This window comes from Chenopodium quinoa, unplaced genomic scaffold (genome assembly GCF_001683475.1).
Source record: "Chenopodium quinoa cultivar QQ74 unplaced genomic scaffold, ASM168347v1, whole genome shotgun sequence".
Taxonomy (NCBI): Eukaryota; Viridiplantae; Streptophyta; class Magnoliopsida; order Caryophyllales; family Amaranthaceae; genus Chenopodium; species Chenopodium quinoa.
This window is the reverse complement of record NW_018744582.1, coordinates 2888622-2910500: the sequence shown is the minus strand read 5'-3', so window position 1 is coordinate 2910500 and position 21879 is coordinate 2888622. Positions and strand designations below refer to the sequence as shown.

The window sequence follows — 21879 nt, the reverse complement described above, 5'->3', positions numbered from 1 at the left end:
ATTCAAGGCTATTTATAGTAGTACTTAAGTTCTTGCATGTAGGATTTTAGGTCGAATACTCTCAATGTTGGGGCCCTTTCAAGGCACCTAATTCCATGACTTGTAGAAAGTAAAAATGGAACTAAATTTCTACGTTTCCACACAAAGGTATAATAAATTACGATTAAAGAAATCATTTAGAACTTGAAGAAAATATAAAAGGTGATTAATTAATTATGGTAAATATGTTACGTTGTAGTTGATATGAAAGTATGCTCAACAACTCCATATAATTAAGAATTGATAAAACGCGGAGATTATAGTGCTCACCTTTAACAGGATGTGTTACTTTTTGACTTAGTTAATACATTTTTTTGCATGCTTTATCATCTTTCATTCTAGCCAATTTTCCTAGTGTTAGTTGTGAGTGAGTTATTGGTCGCAATGTTTAGCTTTACTCTAACAAATTTTTTTTGAAGGTTGTCAAAATTAAACAAAAATTAAAATAAAAAAATGAAAAAACTAGAATAACACCACAAAGTTCACACCACAAAATTTCTAACTTTTATTTTAACACCACAAAAAAAACCCAAAAATTAGATTTCACCACCATCTAACGGATTTTTGGATGGAATCCGTTAATGGGACCCACCAAGTACACGTATCATTCATTGATTGGTTAAAAAAAAGAAATAAAACAAAAAAACAACCTAAACCCTAACCCAGCCCCACCACCGGCAACCCCTAAACCCTAACCTAGCCCCACCGTCAGCACCCCTAGCCACCGAAAAACCCACCTGAGCCGACCTTGAAACACCCGAACCATTGGAAAACCCACCTAAACCATCCTTGAAACACGCATCCCAGCCACCGAAAAAAACCCCAGTCGCCGCTAGCAAGGGATAGGGTCGTAGACTAGGGTGGGGATCAGGGCGAGGGTCGTCGGGCAGGCGAAGTCTTGTGGGTCGTCGTCTGGGTGCTAGAGTCGGTACGGTAGGGGCATTGCATGAGATGGTTGCGGTGGTTTGGGGTGGTTTTTGGGGAGGAGGAAGAGGGGATTAGGTGAAGTCGGCGATTTTGGTGGGTTCAGGGGGCTCCAGCGGGAGGCCATATGGCTAGGGGGTTCCGGTGGTTGGCTTTGGGCTATCGGCAACTTTGGCAGGTGGTTCCGGTGGTGGGGTTGGGTTGGGTTAAGTTAGGGCTTTTATTTTATTTTATTTTTTTGTTTTTTTAAAACAAATCGGTGAGTGACACGTGTCCACAGTGAGCCCCATTAACAGATTCCATCCAAGAATCCGTTAGATGGTGAAATCAAATTTTTTTGATTTTTTTTTTTTTGTGTTGTTATAATAAAAGTTTGAGATTTTGTGGTGTTATAATCCATTTTTTGTGAAATTTGTGGCGTTACTTTCTAATTTTTCCTAAAAAATATTGCTTTTAAAACTTTTTCTAGTCTAACACTTATCCATCATTGAATTGAAATTGCATAACTTGCTTTTTTATTTAAATAATCAAAAGCATGTTGATTTTATTCATACTTTTTTTTTTTACACCACTTAAGAATATTGTTAAAATTCTTTCAACATGCATTTATTTTCAAAAATATGGATATTTATAGTTGTTTATGTATAATTTTAAGGACGATTTACAAATATAAGACAATTTTAAAACTTAATTACTTTTTTGCATTGGAATAAAACTTATTTACAAAACTATTGTCCATGACTCCATGTAGGCTTAGTGAGAGGTTCATTTATAAAAAAAATTTTTATTGCATCAAAAAAAAAAAAAAAAAAAAAGCTCTTCACTTCCCCTCCACCACCGAGGAGGAGCCCCCACCGAAGACCACTCTATCAGCGCCGATTAGACCAACGACCGCCATTACACACTGCCGCCACAATTGCCTGATTATTATTATTTGGCCTTTGGGGTTTTAGGAGGTGAATGGAGATTAAAAAAAAAAGTGCTTGGAAGTGAAAAGACGACGACCTTTTTCCGATGAAACTGAATTTGGAGAGCTCTAATTCTCATCTGAATCAACCAGCCCATAGCTCCCCCTATTTTCTTTTTTTTTTAGAGTAAATTATAAAAAAAAAAAAAAAAAAAAAAAAACACGAGTCAAAATTGAGAAATTGAAGTATATGTTTCGGGGTGTAAGATCTCCAAGAATAAAACCCATGGAAAGTTGGAAACCGATCATCTTCTCTTATTTCTGTGCAGAAAATCGACGCCCAAGCGATACATACATCGTTAATTATTTGTTTTCTAATTCAGAAAACATAATTAGTAATCGGCATGGTCGCAAGGGTTGCGGCAGTGTGTAGATTGTGGTCGTCAGTCTAGTCGGCGCAGATATGGTGGGCTCTTTCTTGGTGGTAGGGTGCTCAATTGCGGAGGAGAAGTGAAGAGCTTTGCAATTTCTTTTTTTTGAAAAAGTAAAAAAAATTACATATAACAAGCATCTTACCAAGCCTACATGGACAATAGTTTTGTAATTAAGTTTTATTCCAAAGCAAAAAGGTAATTAAGTTTCTAATTTGCCAATCGTCCTAATTTTAAATATTAATGGCTAATGTGTGTTTTAAATACCATAAATGAAGCAAATAGTACAACTATTGTAGGATGATACTAGGACAAGTAATTTAATGAAAGATAGCAAATATGAAATGAAGTGTAGATTCAAAAGGAGACGTAATCATGTTCAAAGAATCAAAGTATTTTGACACAAAAAGGTAGGAATCGAGAAATCAATAGTAGACCTATTGTGCATTAAATTTTAGATTGATTGCGTTACAAAGTACTTTTTTCATCAACCGATAATAATGGAGTATGTAAATAATATATGACTAGAAGTAATTAACTACACAAAAACCACCATATATGTTGTTTGATAGACTAATATGTTGTTTGATAGCCTAAAAAACCTACTCTATCTTAGATTTTTTTAGCCTCAATAACAACGAATTGAACAGTTCTTTCCCTCTTGACTTGATTAGCTAAGAGATTGATGTCATTAGTTACGCAATTTAAAATCCATGATGGTTTGGTGTTTACTCTCTCCGCACCCTATTGTCTTTGAAATAAAAATTGTTATTTAGGGAGTAATACGTTCGTAACTTAATTGAAAAAGATAATTACACTATGATTTGAATATATATAACATGGAAATGTTAATAGAAATAAAATAAAATAAAATAAAATTCACACATACTTCCTTCCTGCAAAATAATTATTGAGCTAATATATGGCTAATGATGATATGTAAACCCACATATATAACAAGATTACAATAATATCCTTAATATGACTATTAAAAGTTATTATTAATCCCATTATGTTTGTTGTACCGGTCCTAATAAAAAGTAACCCTTAGATTGTGTGAAACTACTCAAATTGGAGTGATTTCCATTGATTAATATGTATAGGATTACAAACGTGAGTCTTAATCATGTTAGGATATCTCAAAAGATAATTATACAATATTCACAAAATATATCTTTCAATATATTCTATCAGTAACTTTAAATAATAGTATGAGATTTATCTCGATACAATTAAAATAAAGTAGACGTCAAATTTTACCATATTATTATTCTTAGAATGCAAGTATTATTGGAATTTGATTATTTTTGGTTACCTAACTTTAGAAATAATGTTTGCATGCTGCATGATCAAGTATTCAAGTATTTAAGAATCAATAATAATAACATAATACTAAAACAGACATCAAGAATGACACGTGTCATTTTCTGGTGCTATTTTTTCCCTTCAAAATCTTTTTTTTTTCTTTACTTTAACTACTTATTTTAAATTATTCTTTATATATATTCATCAAATCATATACTTGTGATTCACTTTCCTAAAAAATATTTATTTTTAATCATATATTTTCCATATCTTTTATTGTATAAATTGTTATTTATATCTATATTATTCTATGTGTAATCAATATATCATATAAATTACACTGATTTTAAAATGTATTTTGTTGATTTTGATTGATTCCGGATAATTGATTATATTTCCAAAATGATAAATATTTTTCATTTATATATTTATGAATGTGTTATTATTGTTTATTTAATTTCAAAAATATTTGTACAAGTATATCTTTTTTCACAACTTATTACTGATGATGTATCTTTTTTATTTTTTTTTTTTGTCCTACCGGTTGAATAGTTTAATTTATAAACCGTGCTAACCAAAGCTTCTAGCCGCGCATTGTTTCATGTTAAAGAATGGGTGTAACTAGCGAATAATAAGTTTATTTAAAAAGAATCAAATGTCAAAAGAAGCATACTTTCAATTTCCTTGATTTTTTTTTTAAACTTTATTTATGTATACTCTGGTTAATACGTCATTGAGCTTATGTCAATTATCCAAAAAAAAAAAAAAAAAAAAAACAAATAAAAGAAGAGTTATGTTTTGGCGAAAATTACATTCATGCAATATTATTGTTGTCCTTGACTTATATTAGCATCTACTCCGTAGCTCATAATTATCGGAGTTTTAAGTTAAAGTTCTAGATCGACTTTGTATAAAGTATATACTTTAGCTTCAATAATAAGCAAAAATGCTTGCTAATCAAAGAAATGAAAATTTTCAACGCTAAGTTAAAAAAGGGTCCGCAATAGCCAATTTATAAAAGAGAGCTCAAGGTGAAACGAGATTTATTTTAATGTAGTCTTATGACTTTTGGCTACCACAATTTTTTAAAGTGGACGACTGAGATTATTTGTTTTTTTATTTATTTTTAATTAATAATTTTAATTAAAATAATTTTTTAATTATTTTAATTATATTTTTATCTTCTGTAAGTTATTTTTTAATATTTTCAAAATTCTGGAAATAAAAAATATATATAATATAATTAAAAAAATATTTTTAATTAAAATTACTAATTAAAAATAAATCAAAAAAGAAATAATATTAACCGTCCATTTTAAAAAATTATGATAGTCAAAAGTCATAACACTACATTATAATTTTTAATTCGTCTGCCGTAATAATTTATCTAATGTTTTCTATCCTATATCAATTAACATTAGATAAATTATATTTATAACCGCTTTAATAGTTTCCTATTTGTACTTAGCTAGGTTATACGGATTTGTTAGTATATTTAGTTATAACCATTTTCATGGTTTCCTATTTGTATTTAAATTACTTTTCCACGTAATTCAACATAGGCTAGGTTAGTTATAAAATTAATTAACTTTTTTATATGTATATATATATATTATCAATAACTTCCTCTATATGTAAAATCATCATTTAATTTACCGTCAAATTTGTTATATCATAGTTGATATTGTAAATTTATTTTGTACAACAAATCTAATTAATCCAATGTGATTGTATATGAAATCTTTGTTGCTGCCCTCAATATATCCCCAATTAACTTTAATTTTTATATAAAGCCTCTAATTCTTAGCTCTAATAATTCATTACAAAATTAAAAAAATCCTACACTCTCATAAATTAATTTTAGTGCATTATTGTTTACAATGGAGTTGAGTATGGAAACTGAAAAGTATGAGTTGCTCCATGTTCTTGGTGTCGTAATTCCTTGTTGCCATGATAATCCTAATAAACCAAACAATGACTCGCCTTCTTCCTCTGAAAAACTCAACGTTAAGCTAGTCTTCAACGTCTACGAAAGCTTAATATATTATCGTACAAACGGTCGACAACTGGTGAGTATACGTAATATACCAACCAATACATGTTTTAGTTTTAACCCTTTTTGCCCTTCATGTCGAAAAATTATTGCTAAATATCTTTTAATATCTAAGAAATGTATGTTTATTGATGGGGTGAATAATAAGTTGAAACATCTAAGCGATGAAGTATGGTGTAAATTGATCGTCATGGCATTACGCGGCAATGATTGTGATCAAAGATAGGTTGATATTTACGAGTATAAGCTTGATTTTAATGCTCCTGACCGAGTTTGGGATGAAGAGGAGTTTAGGGCATGGTCCGGCAAGGATTTTTTTGAGGAGGAGATACCAATAATAACGGGGTTAGAAAAGGTTAGTTTTGATGATGATGGCGAGTTTTTGAAAAGAGAGGATACGTGTGGTATTTGTTTACAGAAATTGGAAATCATGGACAACAAAGAGGATGAAGATCTAAAGATCGATAATAATGATACCGCTACTAGTAGTATTGATGTTCATTGTACTGTTGAAATTAAAGCAAAGTCACTTGTGAAGTTGCCTTGTGAGCATGTGTTTCATGAGCCTTGTGTACTAAGATGGCTTCATAACAAATGTGTTTGCCCTTTTTGCCGGTTTCAATTGGAAAAACCTGAGGACACTGATGAACACGAATCCTTTGATTAGATCTGCAGGATCTATGTTTTTATTTAGGGTGTTTGATTATTTAGGAAGCATTCTATAATGTACACCGCAGTACTTTATATTAGTTTTATCGTTATTGTTGTTTACAACATATGTAAACGATCTTCATAAATCATAATTATGAAATTGAATTTGATACCAAATTTGAAGTATGTTGTACTCCGATGCCCTAATTAATACAAACTACAGTATTATTCATGAAAGAGAGTAATTATTTCGAAAATAAAAATCAATACAATACCTTTTAATTTATTTTCTACTTCGTACAAATTATCGTTTTTAGTATTTTATTTGCATGTGAACCTATACTTTTTGTTTTGAATAGCTGTTTATTATTACAAATTTACTATCACTAGTTGTGGCATCGCGCGCGTTGCGGGCGTTACCCTAAGTTATCGTAATTTCTTTATTGTAATTAATGATAAAGTTTTGTAAATAAAAAATAATACTAAACTTGATTTAATTTAAGTATCTTGATTATAGTTGCATAAGTATAAGTCTAATTTGTATTCGCAACATATGTATGTGATATACTATTTTTGTATGAATGTGAATATTAGATCGATTTTCCAATTTACATATACGAAATATATTACTAATTAATCAAGTTGGAAAGCAAAAACATATCTGATCATAAGCACAATAAGCTCCCATTTGTGAAAGGTTAAAAATAGTGTAAAAGCCTTGTCTATTCCCTTTTCTATCTCACATTTTTTCCCAACCCCTATTTCTTCCTTTCTCTTCTTCGGCTCCTCTCCCCCGGTCCCTTTTTATATCAAACTCTCTCTACTAAGTCCCAACCCTTCTCCTTTCCCGGCATGCTCTCTCCTCTTTTGGACTGCCTTCTTTCTCTTTCGACTTGCCCTTTCTCACTCGCCCGACCCCTCTCTCCATTGGCCTCTTTCTCTCTACTAGGCCTTTATTCTTTCTAGGCCCTTCTCTCTCCCAACTCCCTCTTTTTCTCGATGCAACATTTCTAGCTATTAGTATTTATGTGTTAACCAGTAAGGTAGTACATTTTACTGATATTTTGTAACTTCACTTTTGGAAAAAGAAAATGAATAAGATAGCAAATATTTTAAAAAGGTTTTAGGGGTAAAAGATCGTAAAATTCTTTGAATATCGTATAATTTTACATTTTGAAAATGAAAATATAGTAGATTGTAAAATTATATGTTACACTTGCTCCCTTCCTCTCCCCCTCCCCAGGCCCCTCTATTTTTCCCAGCTTCTCTTTATCTCCTACTTTCTTTCGGACTCCCTTTCTCCATTTCTCTCTCGAGCCTTCTCTCTCTCTCCTAACATATATATATCTCTCTTTATCACTCTATTTATTTATTTATCTTTATCTCTACCCTATCTCCTCTTTCCCTTTATTGTTCTATTTCTTTCTACATTGACCTTTATATCTCTCTCGTGGCCCTCTATCTTATTCTCTCTTTATTTCACTCTCTTTTTCTCCCTTCTCTTCTCTCTTTCTCCCTTTCTCTCTCTCTCTTCTTCCAGCTCTTCACTCCCGGACCCCTTTTTTTACTCTCTATTTCTCTCTCGACCTCTCTTTATTTCTCTCTCTACTGACCACTCTTTCTTTTTCTCTCTCCTAACCCCTCTTTTCTCCTGACATCGACCCTCTCCTTGCCTGCTCTTTATCCGTTGCCCCTTTTCCCTCTCACGGCCCCCCCTTTTTCTCTTTCAGCCTCTCACTCTTTCCCAGTCCTTCTCTAACTTTGCTCCTCCTCACTCAACACATCCCTCTCTCCTCGCCCCTCTCTTGCTATCTTTCATGTCCTATCCTTTTCTCTTTCTCTCTCCCCCTTTCTCTCCTTCTCCCCCTCCTCCTTTATCTTTCTTTCTCTCTCTCTTTATCTTCCGATCTTCTTCTCCTCTCTGTCTCCCACTCCCTTTCTCCTCTAATCACGATTCCACCTTAAGTTTGAATTGTTTTTCTAAATGTGTTATTAATCAATTTGACTTTCTACGCATATCACATTAATATTGAGTTTTAAGCATATAAGATTGGCAATTAAGTGACCATATCTCTCTTTCTCTCTCCTTTCGTTCATCCCTATCTCCCTCCTTCTTTACTTTATAATTTTACAAAATTTATATAGTTAAACTTTACTTGCGTTCTCACTTGCTCTCCTCTAATAAGGTTTCGACGATGTACCCTAGTCATCCTGTTTTGGTACGCTTCTTTTCCATCTTCCTCTACATGTTTACATTTATATGGTTTATTAAATTTTAGTTACTTTTCAATAAGTATTATTTATCTCTTCTTTGATTACATTCTAAAAAATAAGTCTTCAAATTAAAGTGCTCTTTATCTCTTTCTCCTTCCTTTGTAGCCGTTGTGTCTTTTCTACAATTAAGCACAATTGACTCTTAACGTGTTTTGTTCTCACGTGTTCCTTCCTTTATTGTCCCAGATCTCTCCTCTCATTCTCTGCTTACATTTCTTCCAAAAAAATTGAAGTATTATACGTTGGGCCTAAATTTTTATTCCGTTAAAAGCGAAAAAAACGAAGTGGTTGAAAAAAGAAAAAAAACAAAAAACCTCAGAAAATTGGCACCTCGTTATGGACCCATTTTAGGCCCAATCTTTAGTAATAACCAACTATTTGAACAAGAATTGTTAGAAATTCAAGAAGAGCACGTCATAATGTCATGAAAAGGTAATTAAGTATATGGATATATTTACTTTTTGTTTTTTTTAGTTGACACGTATTACTTTTCAGGAAATTTATTTTTAGTTGACACGTTCTCTATTTGGGTTAGTTTTATACTTTACATTTACTAGTCTACCCTATTGCTTTATCATTCTTTCTCCTCTCTTTAATATGTGTGTCTAAATTGAAAGCATCAACTAAATACAAACGGAAGAAGTAGTTTTTTTTTTTTTTTCCTAAAAACAAGTAGATGGATATATTGATAAAGAGCTTTTTGAAAATTTTAGCTTATTGAACACTATTAGAGGTTTGACCATTTTAAAAAGCTAATTTTGGTGTTTGGTAAATAGCTTATTAAAGAGCTTTTTGGGATCAAAAAGCTCTTTTAGAAAAAGCACTATATAAGAGCTTTTTGAATTTAGCTTATAGAACAATTAGCTTTTTTAGTATTAAAAACACTGAAACAGTTAATAGTGTTTTTAGTATTAAAAACACTGAAACAATGAAACAATTAGCTTCTCCTTGCCTGCCCTTTATCCGTTGCCCCTTTTCCCTCTCATGGCCCCCCCTTTTTTCTCTTTCAGCCTCTCTCTCTCTTTCCCGGCCCTTCCCTAACTTCGCTCCTCCTCACTCAACGCATCCCTCTCTCCTCGCCCCTCTCTTGCTATCTTTCATGTCCTATCCTTTTCTCTTTCTCTCTCTCTCTCTCCCTTTCTCTCCTTCTGCCCCTCCTCCTCTATCTTTCTTTCTCTCTCTCTCTTTATCTTCCGATCTTCTTCTCCTCTCTGTCTCCCACTTCCTTTCTCCTCTAATCACGATTCTACCTTAAGTTTGAATTGTTTTTCTAAATGTGTTATTAATCAATTTGACTTTCTATGCATATCACATTAATATTGAGTTTTAAGCATATAAGATTGGCAATTAAGTGACCATATCTCTCTTTCTCTCTCCTTTCGTTCATCCCTATCTCCCTCCTTCTTTACTTTATAATTTTGCAAAATTTATATAGTTAAACTTTACTTGCGTCCTCACTTGCTCTCCTCTAATAAGGTTTCGACGATGTACTCTAGTCATCCTGTTTTGGTACACTTCTTTTCCATCTTCCTCTACATGTTTACATTTATATGGTTTATTAAATTTTAGTTATTTTTCAATAAGTATTATTTATCTCTTCTTTGATTACATTCTAAAAAATAAGTCTTCAAATTAAAGTGCTCTTTATCTATTTCTCCTTCCTTTGTAGCCGTTGTGTCTTTTCTACAATTAAGCACAATTGACTCTTAACGTGTTTTGTTCTCACGTGTTCCTTCCTTCATTGTCCCAGATCTCTCCTCTCATTCTCTGCTTACATTTCTTCCAAAAAAAATGAAGTATTATACATTAGGCCTAAATTTTTATTCCGTTAAAAGCGAAAAAACGAAGTGGTTGAAAAAAGAAAAAAAAAAAAAAAAAGCCTCAGAAAATTGGCACCTCGTTATGGACCCATTTTAGGCCCAATCTTTAGTAATAACAAACTATTTGAACAAGAATTGTTAGAAATTCAAGAAGAGCACATCATAATGTCATGAAAAGGTAATTAAGTATATGGATATACTTACTTTTGTTTTTTTTTTAGTTGACACGTATTCCTTTTCAGGAAATTTATTTTTAGTTGACACGTTTTCTATTTGGTTTAGTTTTATACTTTACATTTACTAGTCTACCCTATTTCTTTATTATTCTTTCTCCTCTCTTTAATATGTGTGTCTAAATTGAAAGCATCAACTAAATACAAACGGAAGTACTTTTTTTTTTTTTTCCTAAAAACAAGTAGATGGATATATTGATAAAGAGCTTTTTGAAAATTTTAGCTTATTGAACACTATTAGAGGCTTGACCATTTTAAAAAGCTAATTTTGGTGTTTGGTAAATAGCTTATTAAAGAGCTTTTTGGGATCCATAAGCTCTTTTAGAAAAAGCACTATATAAGAGCTTTTTGAAATTAGCTTATTGAACAATTAGCTTTTTTAGTATTAAAAACACTGAAACAGTTAATAATGTTTTTAGTATTAAAAACACTGAAACAATGAAACAATTAGCTTCTCCTTGCCTGCCCTTTATCCGTTGCCCCTTTTCCCTCTCACGGCCCCCCCTTTTTCTCTTTCAGCCTCTCACTCTTTCCCAGTCCTTCTCTAACTTCGCTCCTCCTCACTCAACACATCCCTCTCTCCTCGCCCCTCTCTTGCTATCTTTCATGTCCTATCCTTTTCTCTTTCTCTCTCTCTCTCTTTCTCTCTCCCCCTTTCTCTCCTTCTCCCCCTCCTCCTTTATCTTTCTTTCTCTCTCTCTTTATCTTCCGATCTTCTTCTCCTCTCTGTCTCCCACTCCCTTTCTCCTCTAATCACGATTCCACCTTAAGTTTGAATTGTTTTTCTAAATGTGTTATTAATCAATTTGACTTTCTACGCATATCACATTAATATTGAGTTTTAAGCATATAAGATTGGCAATTAAGTGACCATATCTCTCTTTCTCTCTCCTTTCGTTCATCCCTATCTCCCTCCTTCTTTACTTTATAATTTTACAAAATTTATATAGTTAAACTTTACTTGCGTTCTCACTTGCTCTCCTCTAATAAGGTTTCGACGATGTACCCTAGTCATCCTGTTTTGGTACGCTTCTTTTCCATCTTCCTCTACATGTTTACATTTATATGGTTTATTAAATTTTAGTTACTTTTCAATAAGTATTATTTATCTCTTCTTTGATTACATTCTAAAAAATAAGTCTTCAAATTAAAGTGCTCTTTATCTATTTCTCCTTCCTTTGTAGCCGCTGTGTCTTTTCGACAATTAAGCACAATTGACTCTTAACGTGTTTTGTTCTCACGTGTTCCTTCCTTTATTGTCCCAGATCTCTCCTCTCATTCTCTGCTTTCATTTCTTCCAAAAAATGAAGTATTATACGTTGGGCCTAAATTTTTATTCCGTTAAAAGCGAAAAAAACGAAGTGGTTGAAAAAGAAAAAAAAAAAAAAACCTCAGAAAATTGGCACCTCGTTATGGACCCATTTTAGGCCCAATCTTCAGTAATAACCAACTATTTGAACAAGAATTGTTAGAAATTCAAGAAGAGCACGTCATAATGTCATGAAAAGGTAATTAAGTATATGGATATACTTACTTTTTGTTTTTTTTAGTTGACACGTATTCCTTTTTAGGAAATTTATTTTTAGTTGACACGTTCTCTATTTGGGTTAGTTTTATACTTTACATTTACTAGTCTACCCTATTGCTTTATCATTCTTTCTCCTCTCTTTAATATATGTGTCTAAATTGAAAGCATCAACTAAATACAAACGGAAGAAGTAGTTTTTTTTTTTTTTTTTTTTTCCTAAAAACAAGTAGATGGATATATTGATAAAGAGCTTTTTGAAAATTTTAGCTTATTGAACACTATTAGAGGTTTGACCATTTTAAAAAGCTAATTTTGGTGTTTGGTAAATAGCTTATTAAAGAGCTTTTTGGGATCAAAAAGCTCTTTTAGAAAAAGCACTATATAAGAGCTTTTTGAATTTAGCTTATAGAACAATTAGCTTTTTTAGTATTAAAAACACTGAAACAGTTAATAACAAACAGTTATTTACCAAACACTTTTACACAATCAGCTATTTATCTACAACCAGCTAGTCAAATCATTTAATATAAATAACTAGTCAAACCAGTTAATATAATCAGCTATATCAACCAGCTAACAGCTAATTACCAAACAGGGCCATAATTAAGTTAACTACAAAATTGCATTAGATTCAAATTATTGGGGTTAATAATTCGGTAGAAGAAGATTGAGATTTAAATTACAAGAAAGTGGCAAAGCCTAAAAGTGATCGTTTTGATCAAGTTTGTTAATTAAATCGGATCATATTCAAGTTACGGAGTAATTCACATATAAATGGAGTGATATAAAATCGAACATACCGGAGTTAAGTTTTTCTCAAAGTTAATAGAGATTAATAAATTTTACCAGGTCTAAGAAAATCTATAATTAAGTGACATCCGATTATCATTCTTATTTATATCATCACTTAGACTAATACACTATAAAGAAAAGCTTAAAAATTAAAAACTTAACAACCTTCCTAGTTAAATTTACCTAATACATATCTATAATCCTAGTGAAGCATCTACAATCTTCCCTTCCATGTGAGCAAAGTTGCCATCCTCTTGCACAATTTTAGGCTCCCTTTTGTACACATAAACACTTGATGCCCATAAAAATGCCCCCATATTCACAATAGCCAACCCAAACAAGAACAAGTAGTAGTAGTCCAAGTGACAATCATTCAAATTGTTACCTATCCATCTCTTCCCCCCATTTTTACCTGTCAACTTATCTACCATGGTAATAAGAAAACTATTCAAGAAGTTTCCAACTCCAATCGCGCTTGTAAAAAACGTTGTTCCTAGGCTTTGCATGTCATCCGGTGATTGATCGTAGAAGAACTCAAGCAAACCAATGGAGTTGAACACATCCGCCACACCAATAAGTACATATTGAGGCAATAGCCAAAATATGCTCATTGGAACCATATCATTTTTACCTAGTACGTGTTCCTCCTTAATTACATGCATTCTTTGCATCTCCACCACGTAGGCGAATGCTATGGCCACAATTTGGATTATGCAACCAATGCCTAGTCGTTGGAGGATGGTGATCCCCCTAGGATTGCCGGTTTTTGCTCGCATCAAGGGCACGAAGTATCGGTCATAAATAGGCACGGTGAGGAGCATTGATAGGGTAACAAAGCTAGTTAGGGAGGCGGCCGGGACTTGGAAGGTACTTCCTATGTGACGGTCTAGGGTAGTTCCTTGTTTAACAAAGAGGGTGTTGATCTGAGCCCAAATTGTGCTTGGTATAAGGAGTACTAGCCATATCATAATCATCCCACATACTTGCTTTGTTTTCTCAACTTGTGCTTCTGTGCATGGTAGCCTTGAGCTACCTTCTTTTATGGTTGCCTTGTCCCAAAACCTACATGAAACAAATGAAAAAATTTTCAGTACTTTTTAAAATTAAAACACGTACAAAGTAAAATACAGAGTACTCGACTACTCATGTAAATGTGCAATATTTAGAAATAACGTTACATTACCATATAACATAGTTACATAGACATCAGCGCATACAAGAGTTTTCTAGTAAAAACACGTTAAAACTTCATAATTATAAGTAACTTTTTCTATTATATTATTGTCAGTTAAATGGGTCGTAACTTTAAGTGCCTAAGATAAGCGTCATTATTCATTAATTAAATGCATATACTATATAGGTAACATCATTTTATTACGAGGAAGGTAGGAAAGGGCTTATCACAAATAAAAAGAATCATCTCTCCATCATAGAATATAACATCAAGCCAACTCAAGTTGAGGTACGATTGTCTCTTTCATGATGTATATTTGATTTGGTCTTTGACATTGATACGTTAGTGAAATTCTTCCATCAATCGTGCTACGCATGTATTCTGACTAAGGTATTCGCTTCCCTGGTCGATAAGTAAAGGGATTAAATGAAACAAGACCACTCTAGCATAAAGCCATAAACTAACATTCATATATTACTTCTGAAGAAACAATTTATATTTGTCGAATTGTGATGACATCTAATATATACAGAGTAGGTATTATGATAACTATTTTCGTATATTCTTGTTTGAGAGGATAAGAAAAACTCTCAAATGAGCCCCGTAAAATTTGACCCTTATATACAAAGATTTCAAATCGAGAGGTCCAGAGTGATACCAGGATTCCACCACTTCAGCCCGATAAACATTTAGGTTTTTTTAAACTTTTCATTCTCTTCCCCTCTCATTTATTTTTATTTCACGATAAAGAGAAGAAAACAATTTTTAAATTAATTAAAAGGATGTGGACTCTTCACGTTGATACAATTAATCATTTTAGCATTATTTTTTGAGACAATGATGTGGTATTATTGTTGTTTGTTTTGCAAAAAAACCAAATATCAAATCAATTGAACAAACCTAGCATGTCGACTGAAAAAACATTAAACTACAAAGTAGGATTGAGTAGAATAAGAAAACAAGAGGTAGATGATTAAAGGACGAAAAAAGAAGACGAAAAAAAAAGAAAAAGGAAACAGCTAGTTAATGACAATAACAATTTAGAACCAACCTCATATGGAGTACTATATAAAACCAAATATCAAATCAATTGATCAAACCTAGCATGTCGACTGAAAAACATTAAACTACAAAGTGGGATTGAGTAGAATAAGAAAACACGAGGTAGATGATTAAAGGACGAAAAAAGGAGAGGGAAAGAAAAAAAAAGGAAACAACTAGTAAATGACAATAACAATTTAGAACTAACCTCATATGGAGTAAAAAAAAAAAAAGGGAAGTAATTAATACAGTATTGTTTGCAATATTCAAGGGAGCACATGTATAAATTTACGAGTGGAAACCTCAAAATAGTAAAAATGTAAATGGAACACACTTTTAACCATTCATCCATTCTCACAAGCTCCTTTTACTCTTTTAATGATAAAAGATTTCCTTAGAATGGCTCATGCCTAACTTACTAGATTTGTATTATGTGTAAAAAAATTTTATTTTTTATTATTTTTTTTTTTTAATATGGTCAATGTTTAGCGATATAAAATTGCAAATAAAACAATAAGATATGACTTGAACGTAAATTTTTTTGATCTGATATGATATAAAACTTTTTTTTTCTAATATGATATGAAACAAATAATAAGGTACTCGTATTTAAATAAGGTAAATTAAACATAGTCGTCCTATTCACTTCACTTTATTTTTACTGAAGTGTGAACACACATTCATGTAGAGTGCTAGTCGCCCTATTCACTTCACAAATTTTTTTCTTGTAGTGCGAACACACATTCATGTAGAGTGCTATGTCAATAGACATTATAGGAATAACGATAGAACTTTTAAATATTTCATTATTTAAATATGGAGAAAGTTCTAGATAAAAATATCAATATATTGAGAGGTTGAGGTGGTGAACTAGTGGCGCCACCTCCCCATTTCAAATCCCTGAAGTGTAAAAATCAAACCTGATGGAGCTCATTTAAGGGATCTCTCCCTTCAAATAAACTCACATCTTCTTAAAAAAAAAAAAAAGAGAAAAAAAAAATCCTATAAAAAGCAAAAAAGTACAATTCACGTTTATATCACAATTCAGTAAATGGGTGGTTGCCAATAAATATGTGATAAAAGGGAATCTTCAACTCCAAAATCTAGGTATAAATGAGCCTCAACCAATAATCTTGGAAGGAAAGACAAGACTACAACTTGCAAGAGTGCCCTCAATCACAATGCATGTTCCCATCATTTTTAGGTCCATTTATATGAATTTAAATATCAAAAGCTACTACTCGTACTCAATTAGGGCATCTACAAAATCATAAATTGTAGTACAATTGTACTAACTAGTCAACCAACTTCTAGTACGTATAACAATAATATATTGAACAATACTATCGATTAATAAACTTTCGGGTATGATAGTTGTATAGGTCCTTTTTTCGCTTTTTGGTCCACTAAGGTTATTTTCATTCCATTCCAGAAGGCAATTAAGATCTGCTTAAATCTTTTTTGGCTTACTCATCTGAAATAACTGATTAGTATACTGACTCCGTTTTTACCATCTATATTAATTCCTAACTAATTAGTATATGAAATAAGGTAAACATAACCTAACTTAATTAATACAATGACTATACATTAGAATTCCAAAAAAAAAAAGGTAAATAATCTAATAATACTACCATGCACTAAAGTCTAATAATGCTACTCCGTACTCTACATTAATATATAAACTAGCCTTTAGGCCTGTTCTACGCACAGACTGTGTATAAGTTATCATATATACTTAAAACTTATAAATTATTTAAATAACTATATTTCATCATCTTTACTTGAAATTTTGTATTTATATTAGAGATTGGGGGAAGATAAGAGGTCAATGAATTAAATAACAAATGTGATTTAATTGAATTGAAAAATGGAAGGAGAAGTGGAAAACGTCAAAAACATTCAATTTATTGAATTTAAATGGAAGTTATAACGTATAAAGAGTTATTAAAAAATAAAGGGCGGAGCTGGAGAAGTTCTATGTAAGCATAAAGAAAAGGAATGATTACATAGAAAGATAAAGGGGGAGGAGGACACGTGGCAGCTCGGTTTGTGTTTTAAAAATACCAAGTATAGATATAGATAGTTTCATTAAATTTGTTTTTTTTAGATAAAATAAATTAAAAGGAAGAAAGAATTTGGACACACATATTTTGACGTAGTACATCGAAAAGCATGATACACATTGAGAAGATAGGATCATAGGACATGCCCCAATAATTTGGGATCAACTATTAGTATTTCTAAGAAGGAATAATGCACATGCATGAATTTATGAATGGATGGCCTAGAAATAATGAAAATGGGCCAACTACTGTACGCTTTTATCCTTTTTCCTAGGCTTCATAGTAGTAGCACAATCCTAGCAGTACCCGACAAATTGGGCCCATTAGCATTTACTCATAGTAGTAGCACAATCCTGTTGATAAAATGTACGTACTTTTACTATTTCTTCTACACATGAATCTCAAATATCAAATATTCAATCCCAATGTTATGTTATAAATGAGCCTCAACAAACCATAGAATCAACAATAATATTCCATCATAAACTGGCTACAGCTTGCAATTGTCCCTTCTCCAACAAAACATGTTTCCCTCACTCTGGGGTCTATGTGCAATTCAATTTGAAAAGGTCATTCTTTTATTTAGTACAAAAGTGCTAAAATTCTTTATACACTCGGATGCAAGGTGCATTCAATAATTATTTTGAATGTTGTAAGAATTCCACGAGTTATGAATAAGAATCTAAAACAACGTGTTACTAAATAATGTACAAAGTTACATGCGAAATGTAAAAATGTCAAAGAATAGATGAATAATTGAAGTAACTAACCTTAAAATTGAAGGTCCATTTTCTAGGGTTTTTCCATCGGTGATGTAGTAAGGTGGTTGAACATCCTGGTTAGGTTCGGCAGAAACCTTAAGTTTCCAATTAGCCATTGAATTGATAACAACTTTCGCAATATCTGCTGCGGGACTCTTTACGTTTCTAGGCTTGTGTCGATATGTTGGAGCTCCTAAATAGAACACCATCAAAGATAAGATGAGGCCAATGGTAGGGATACCATAACCTAACCCCCATCCTAAGTTTTCTTGGATATACACAAGCCCTAAAGTGGCAAATAAACCACCTAAGAAGGCACAAAACATCCACCAATTGAAGAAGGAGACTTTGAGCTCTTTCTCATTTGGATCAAAATCGTCAAATTGGTTTGCGCCAAATGTCGAAATATTAGGCTTCGTGCCTCCAGCACCTATGGCAATGATGTAAAGGGATGTGTAAAACAACACAACTGGAAGTGAAGAGCTAGTGTTGCATGTTCCATTGGTACATGTTGGTTTGAAGGATTTAACAGAAACAACCATTGTCAAGAGTACCATGCCCTGTCAAATATGTATAGCTCGACATGAGAAAGTTGTTGATTATCTAGATAATCTTACAAGTTTCGAAAAGTAAATAGATAATATCAGCTGTCAAGTAAGTAATATTTATATGGAGTACATAACTAGAAAATTTTGCAGCAATTTATTAGATGTATTTAAAATTACTTATAATTTAGAATACATTACATAAATGCATAAGAGGATTATCATGTAGGTAAATCTGTAGTAAAAAAAATAGTGTCATATTATTAAGTAGTGTGTGCTTCTATTTTGCCTTCCAAATTGGTATAGTTTGACATCATATATAAAATACAAAAACACATTCTTTATTGGCCCACAATTGACTTTGAGGTCCAATTGAGCAAAAGATGTGTGTATGGTAGAATCTTATCAATACAATTTTATTTTTATTTTTAAAAAAAAACACTTTATATTATTGTTAGTTTGGTACACATTAATGTGGATCACAAACACACAATCTAGTCATGTTCTAAAAAGAAAATTCTTAGAAAATTTGTATAATTAATTATATGATTCCATATGCTTATTTAATATAATAAAATCCAAGACTTATAAGTTGTAAACTCTAGATTTCCATGATTAATCATTCTCTACACCAAATGGGTTAAAGCAAATTCTTTAGTGATCTCATACTATTTATGTAAAACCATATGCTTATTTATAATATAATAAAAACCATGACTTTAATGTTCTAGATTACCATGATATTAATCATTATCAACACCAAATGGGATATGCATTAAGCATAATAAATTGATTAAAATCCATATTTTAACATTTTAGTCGACTAGTCGTCATAAAATAGACAAAAATACCTAACCCTACCAGGAATCATGAGTTATTTCACTACATTAAGCCTCATTCGTGGAGAGCAATGTTGCAAATCCACATCCATTTATATCGTGTCCTACGCATTTACTTTGAATAAGACATTCTTTTTTGGACCCACAATTGATTCTAAAACAGGGAAATCTGTTGATCAACTAGTTGTGGTGGGGAGTCGAAGACTATGTAGTTAACAAATTTGCGATTTATTTGGAAAATATATGAGGCTCAAAATATGAGTATGATTGTAGGAACATAGACTTGATCATGGAAGAAGTTCAATTTCTTGTTCTCTTGTTTTCACTCTTCGGAACTAACTATAAATTCTCAAACAAAATTCAATGTTCCTATCGTTCCATCCTAAATATGTTAGGTTAATAGTAAAATTTGACATCAAATTGTATTGTGACAACTAATACTTGATGTGAGATTTTTGCTTTCAGGAGGACATACATAGACCAAGATTAAGATTAGTTTATTTAATGTCAGCAACAACAACACCAAAAAAAAAAAAAGAGTAAGAGTTTATTTAAATAATCATAGACTCCTGTAACGTGGGATTAGAGATAATAAAAATATATATGAACAAAACGGTAGCCATATATGAAAGGAATGAATGAAGTAAAAGTGTGCATAATTCGAAAATATAAATGGATTATTAAAACGAAAAGTGAGTAGAACTTGTAAAAACAAAGTAAGCATACGAAGTGTAGTAATTGCACAAGAATACAAGATTGTATAGAAACTTTACCAGGACATAGATGAGAGAAGAGATGGTGAAAGTCCAAAATCGACCAAGATAAGCATCGGCGAGGTAAGCACCAAGGATCGGTGTCATCCATACCACTCCATTCCAGTTATTCACGTTTCTGACAGATGAAATAGTGTCTTCATGGAGTTGGGTAGTCAAATAAACCACCAAGTTTGAAGCTATTCCATAAAAGGCCATTCTTTCACATGCTTCATAAGCTACATACAAGAGTAAAAACAAAACACATGCATATTTTTGTAGCAAATGTTAGTATATATATAAATGGCAAAAAGAGTATATATGGTAAATAAAAGACATGTTTCTATATGAAGAAACTTACTAAGAAGAAAAGCACAAGCCTTCCATTTGCCCGTCTTAGAGGCGATCACCGGCCGGCCACGAAGATCCATGGTGCCATCATTGGTGTAGTCCTTAGTGTTGGTTTCCAAATCCATTATTTTGGGTAGAAGAGATTGGAGTTCAAGTTTGTATGTAGTTTGCTAAATCACTAGCTACTTATTTTTGTTTGCTTTTGGTTGTGAGTGTGCGTTGAGTTTGTGTTTTTAAGAAATAATATGGAATGAAAGTAGGTAGATAGGTGGATAATTCACACAATATAAGAGTAGAGGTCTTGGGTGTTAGGCTATAAATAGCATTGGCAAATATCCCTTTCCTTTTTTTCCCCCTTTTCTTTATAAAATTATACTTCATTTTAGCATTTGTGTTTTATACCCAGGACATTACAATAACAATTGTATTTATTGTGTGTGAAAAAATATAACAAGTGTTTACTCAAAAATAATAATAAAATAAAACAAGTGTATTTATTGAAGTTTAAAGAAAATAATGTTGGCATTTATGGGAAATTATTGAATTGTTTTATAAAAAAAGATAAAGTTTGTAAAAATTGAAAATTAAAGACTATAAAATTGACATACACTCTCTCTCTCTCTTTTATTTATTTATTTATTTTTTTTATTTTTATTTTTTGTTGTTGTTGTTGAAAATGGCTTTCATATTTATTGAACGGAAACATCTCGTATATTAATTCAATCTAACTTTGTAAGTTAGATTCACTGGAGGGGAGAAAAAGTTCGAAAGACAAGCTCAATCTACTTATTTCTAGTTCTTGCAAACACATGTATTATCCTACCCCTCACCCATACAATATTTACACAATTTCATTCACTTATTCAATTTTATCCTTTTTTTTTACACTTAACTACTTAAATTTTAAATATGTTTCTCTTATTTTATATTGTAAATGAGTACATTAAAAGTAAACTGAGGAAGTAATAGGAAGAAAAATGTAACTAAATAGTAAGAATTTTTAAGAGGTGGGCTGTTGCATACTTGCATATAAGGTCTCACGAGGAATTTGGACTTCATAAATTTGGGAATACACGGCATATACCCCAACAGTTTGTCATGTCAGTGTTGACAGTATTGTCACAACCTCCAATAAAACTTCCTAAAATTTGACCAATCCTTTGTGATAAGGTTGTTTGGGGATGTCCATTATATTGTGATCATCATTATCATTCACTTTTTATTTGGGCGGTTCTTCCATTTTACTTCTTGTTCTTGTTGATAATGATAAATTTCATTATCATTATTCTAGAGATGATCAATGCTCCAGGTTAGTATAAATCAGGCAAAGGAAACGACATTTCTTCTTTTTAATGCTAAACTAGTGGTTAGCCCGGGTGATGCCTCGAGTCAT

General features: G+C 31.9%; 1 protein-coding gene across 1 annotated transcript; it reads right to left on the bottom strand.

Moving 5' to 3' along the window:
• Nucleotides 1-13027: 13027 nt before the first annotated feature.
• LOC110699377 (protein NRT1/ PTR FAMILY 5.1-like) lies at nucleotides 13028-20886 on the bottom strand. Its single transcript, XM_021876901.1, has 4 exons — nucleotides 20497-20886; nucleotides 20157-20374; nucleotides 18009-18559; nucleotides 13028-14019 (listed from the first exon to the last, which is right to left on the bottom strand). Exons 1-4 carry the CDS (start codon nucleotides 20609-20611, stop codon nucleotides 13152-13154), a joined length of 1752 nt encoding a protein of 583 aa, XP_021732593.1. The 5' UTR covers nucleotides 20612-20886; the 3' UTR covers nucleotides 13028-13151.
• Nucleotides 20887-21879: the final 993 nt, after the last annotated feature.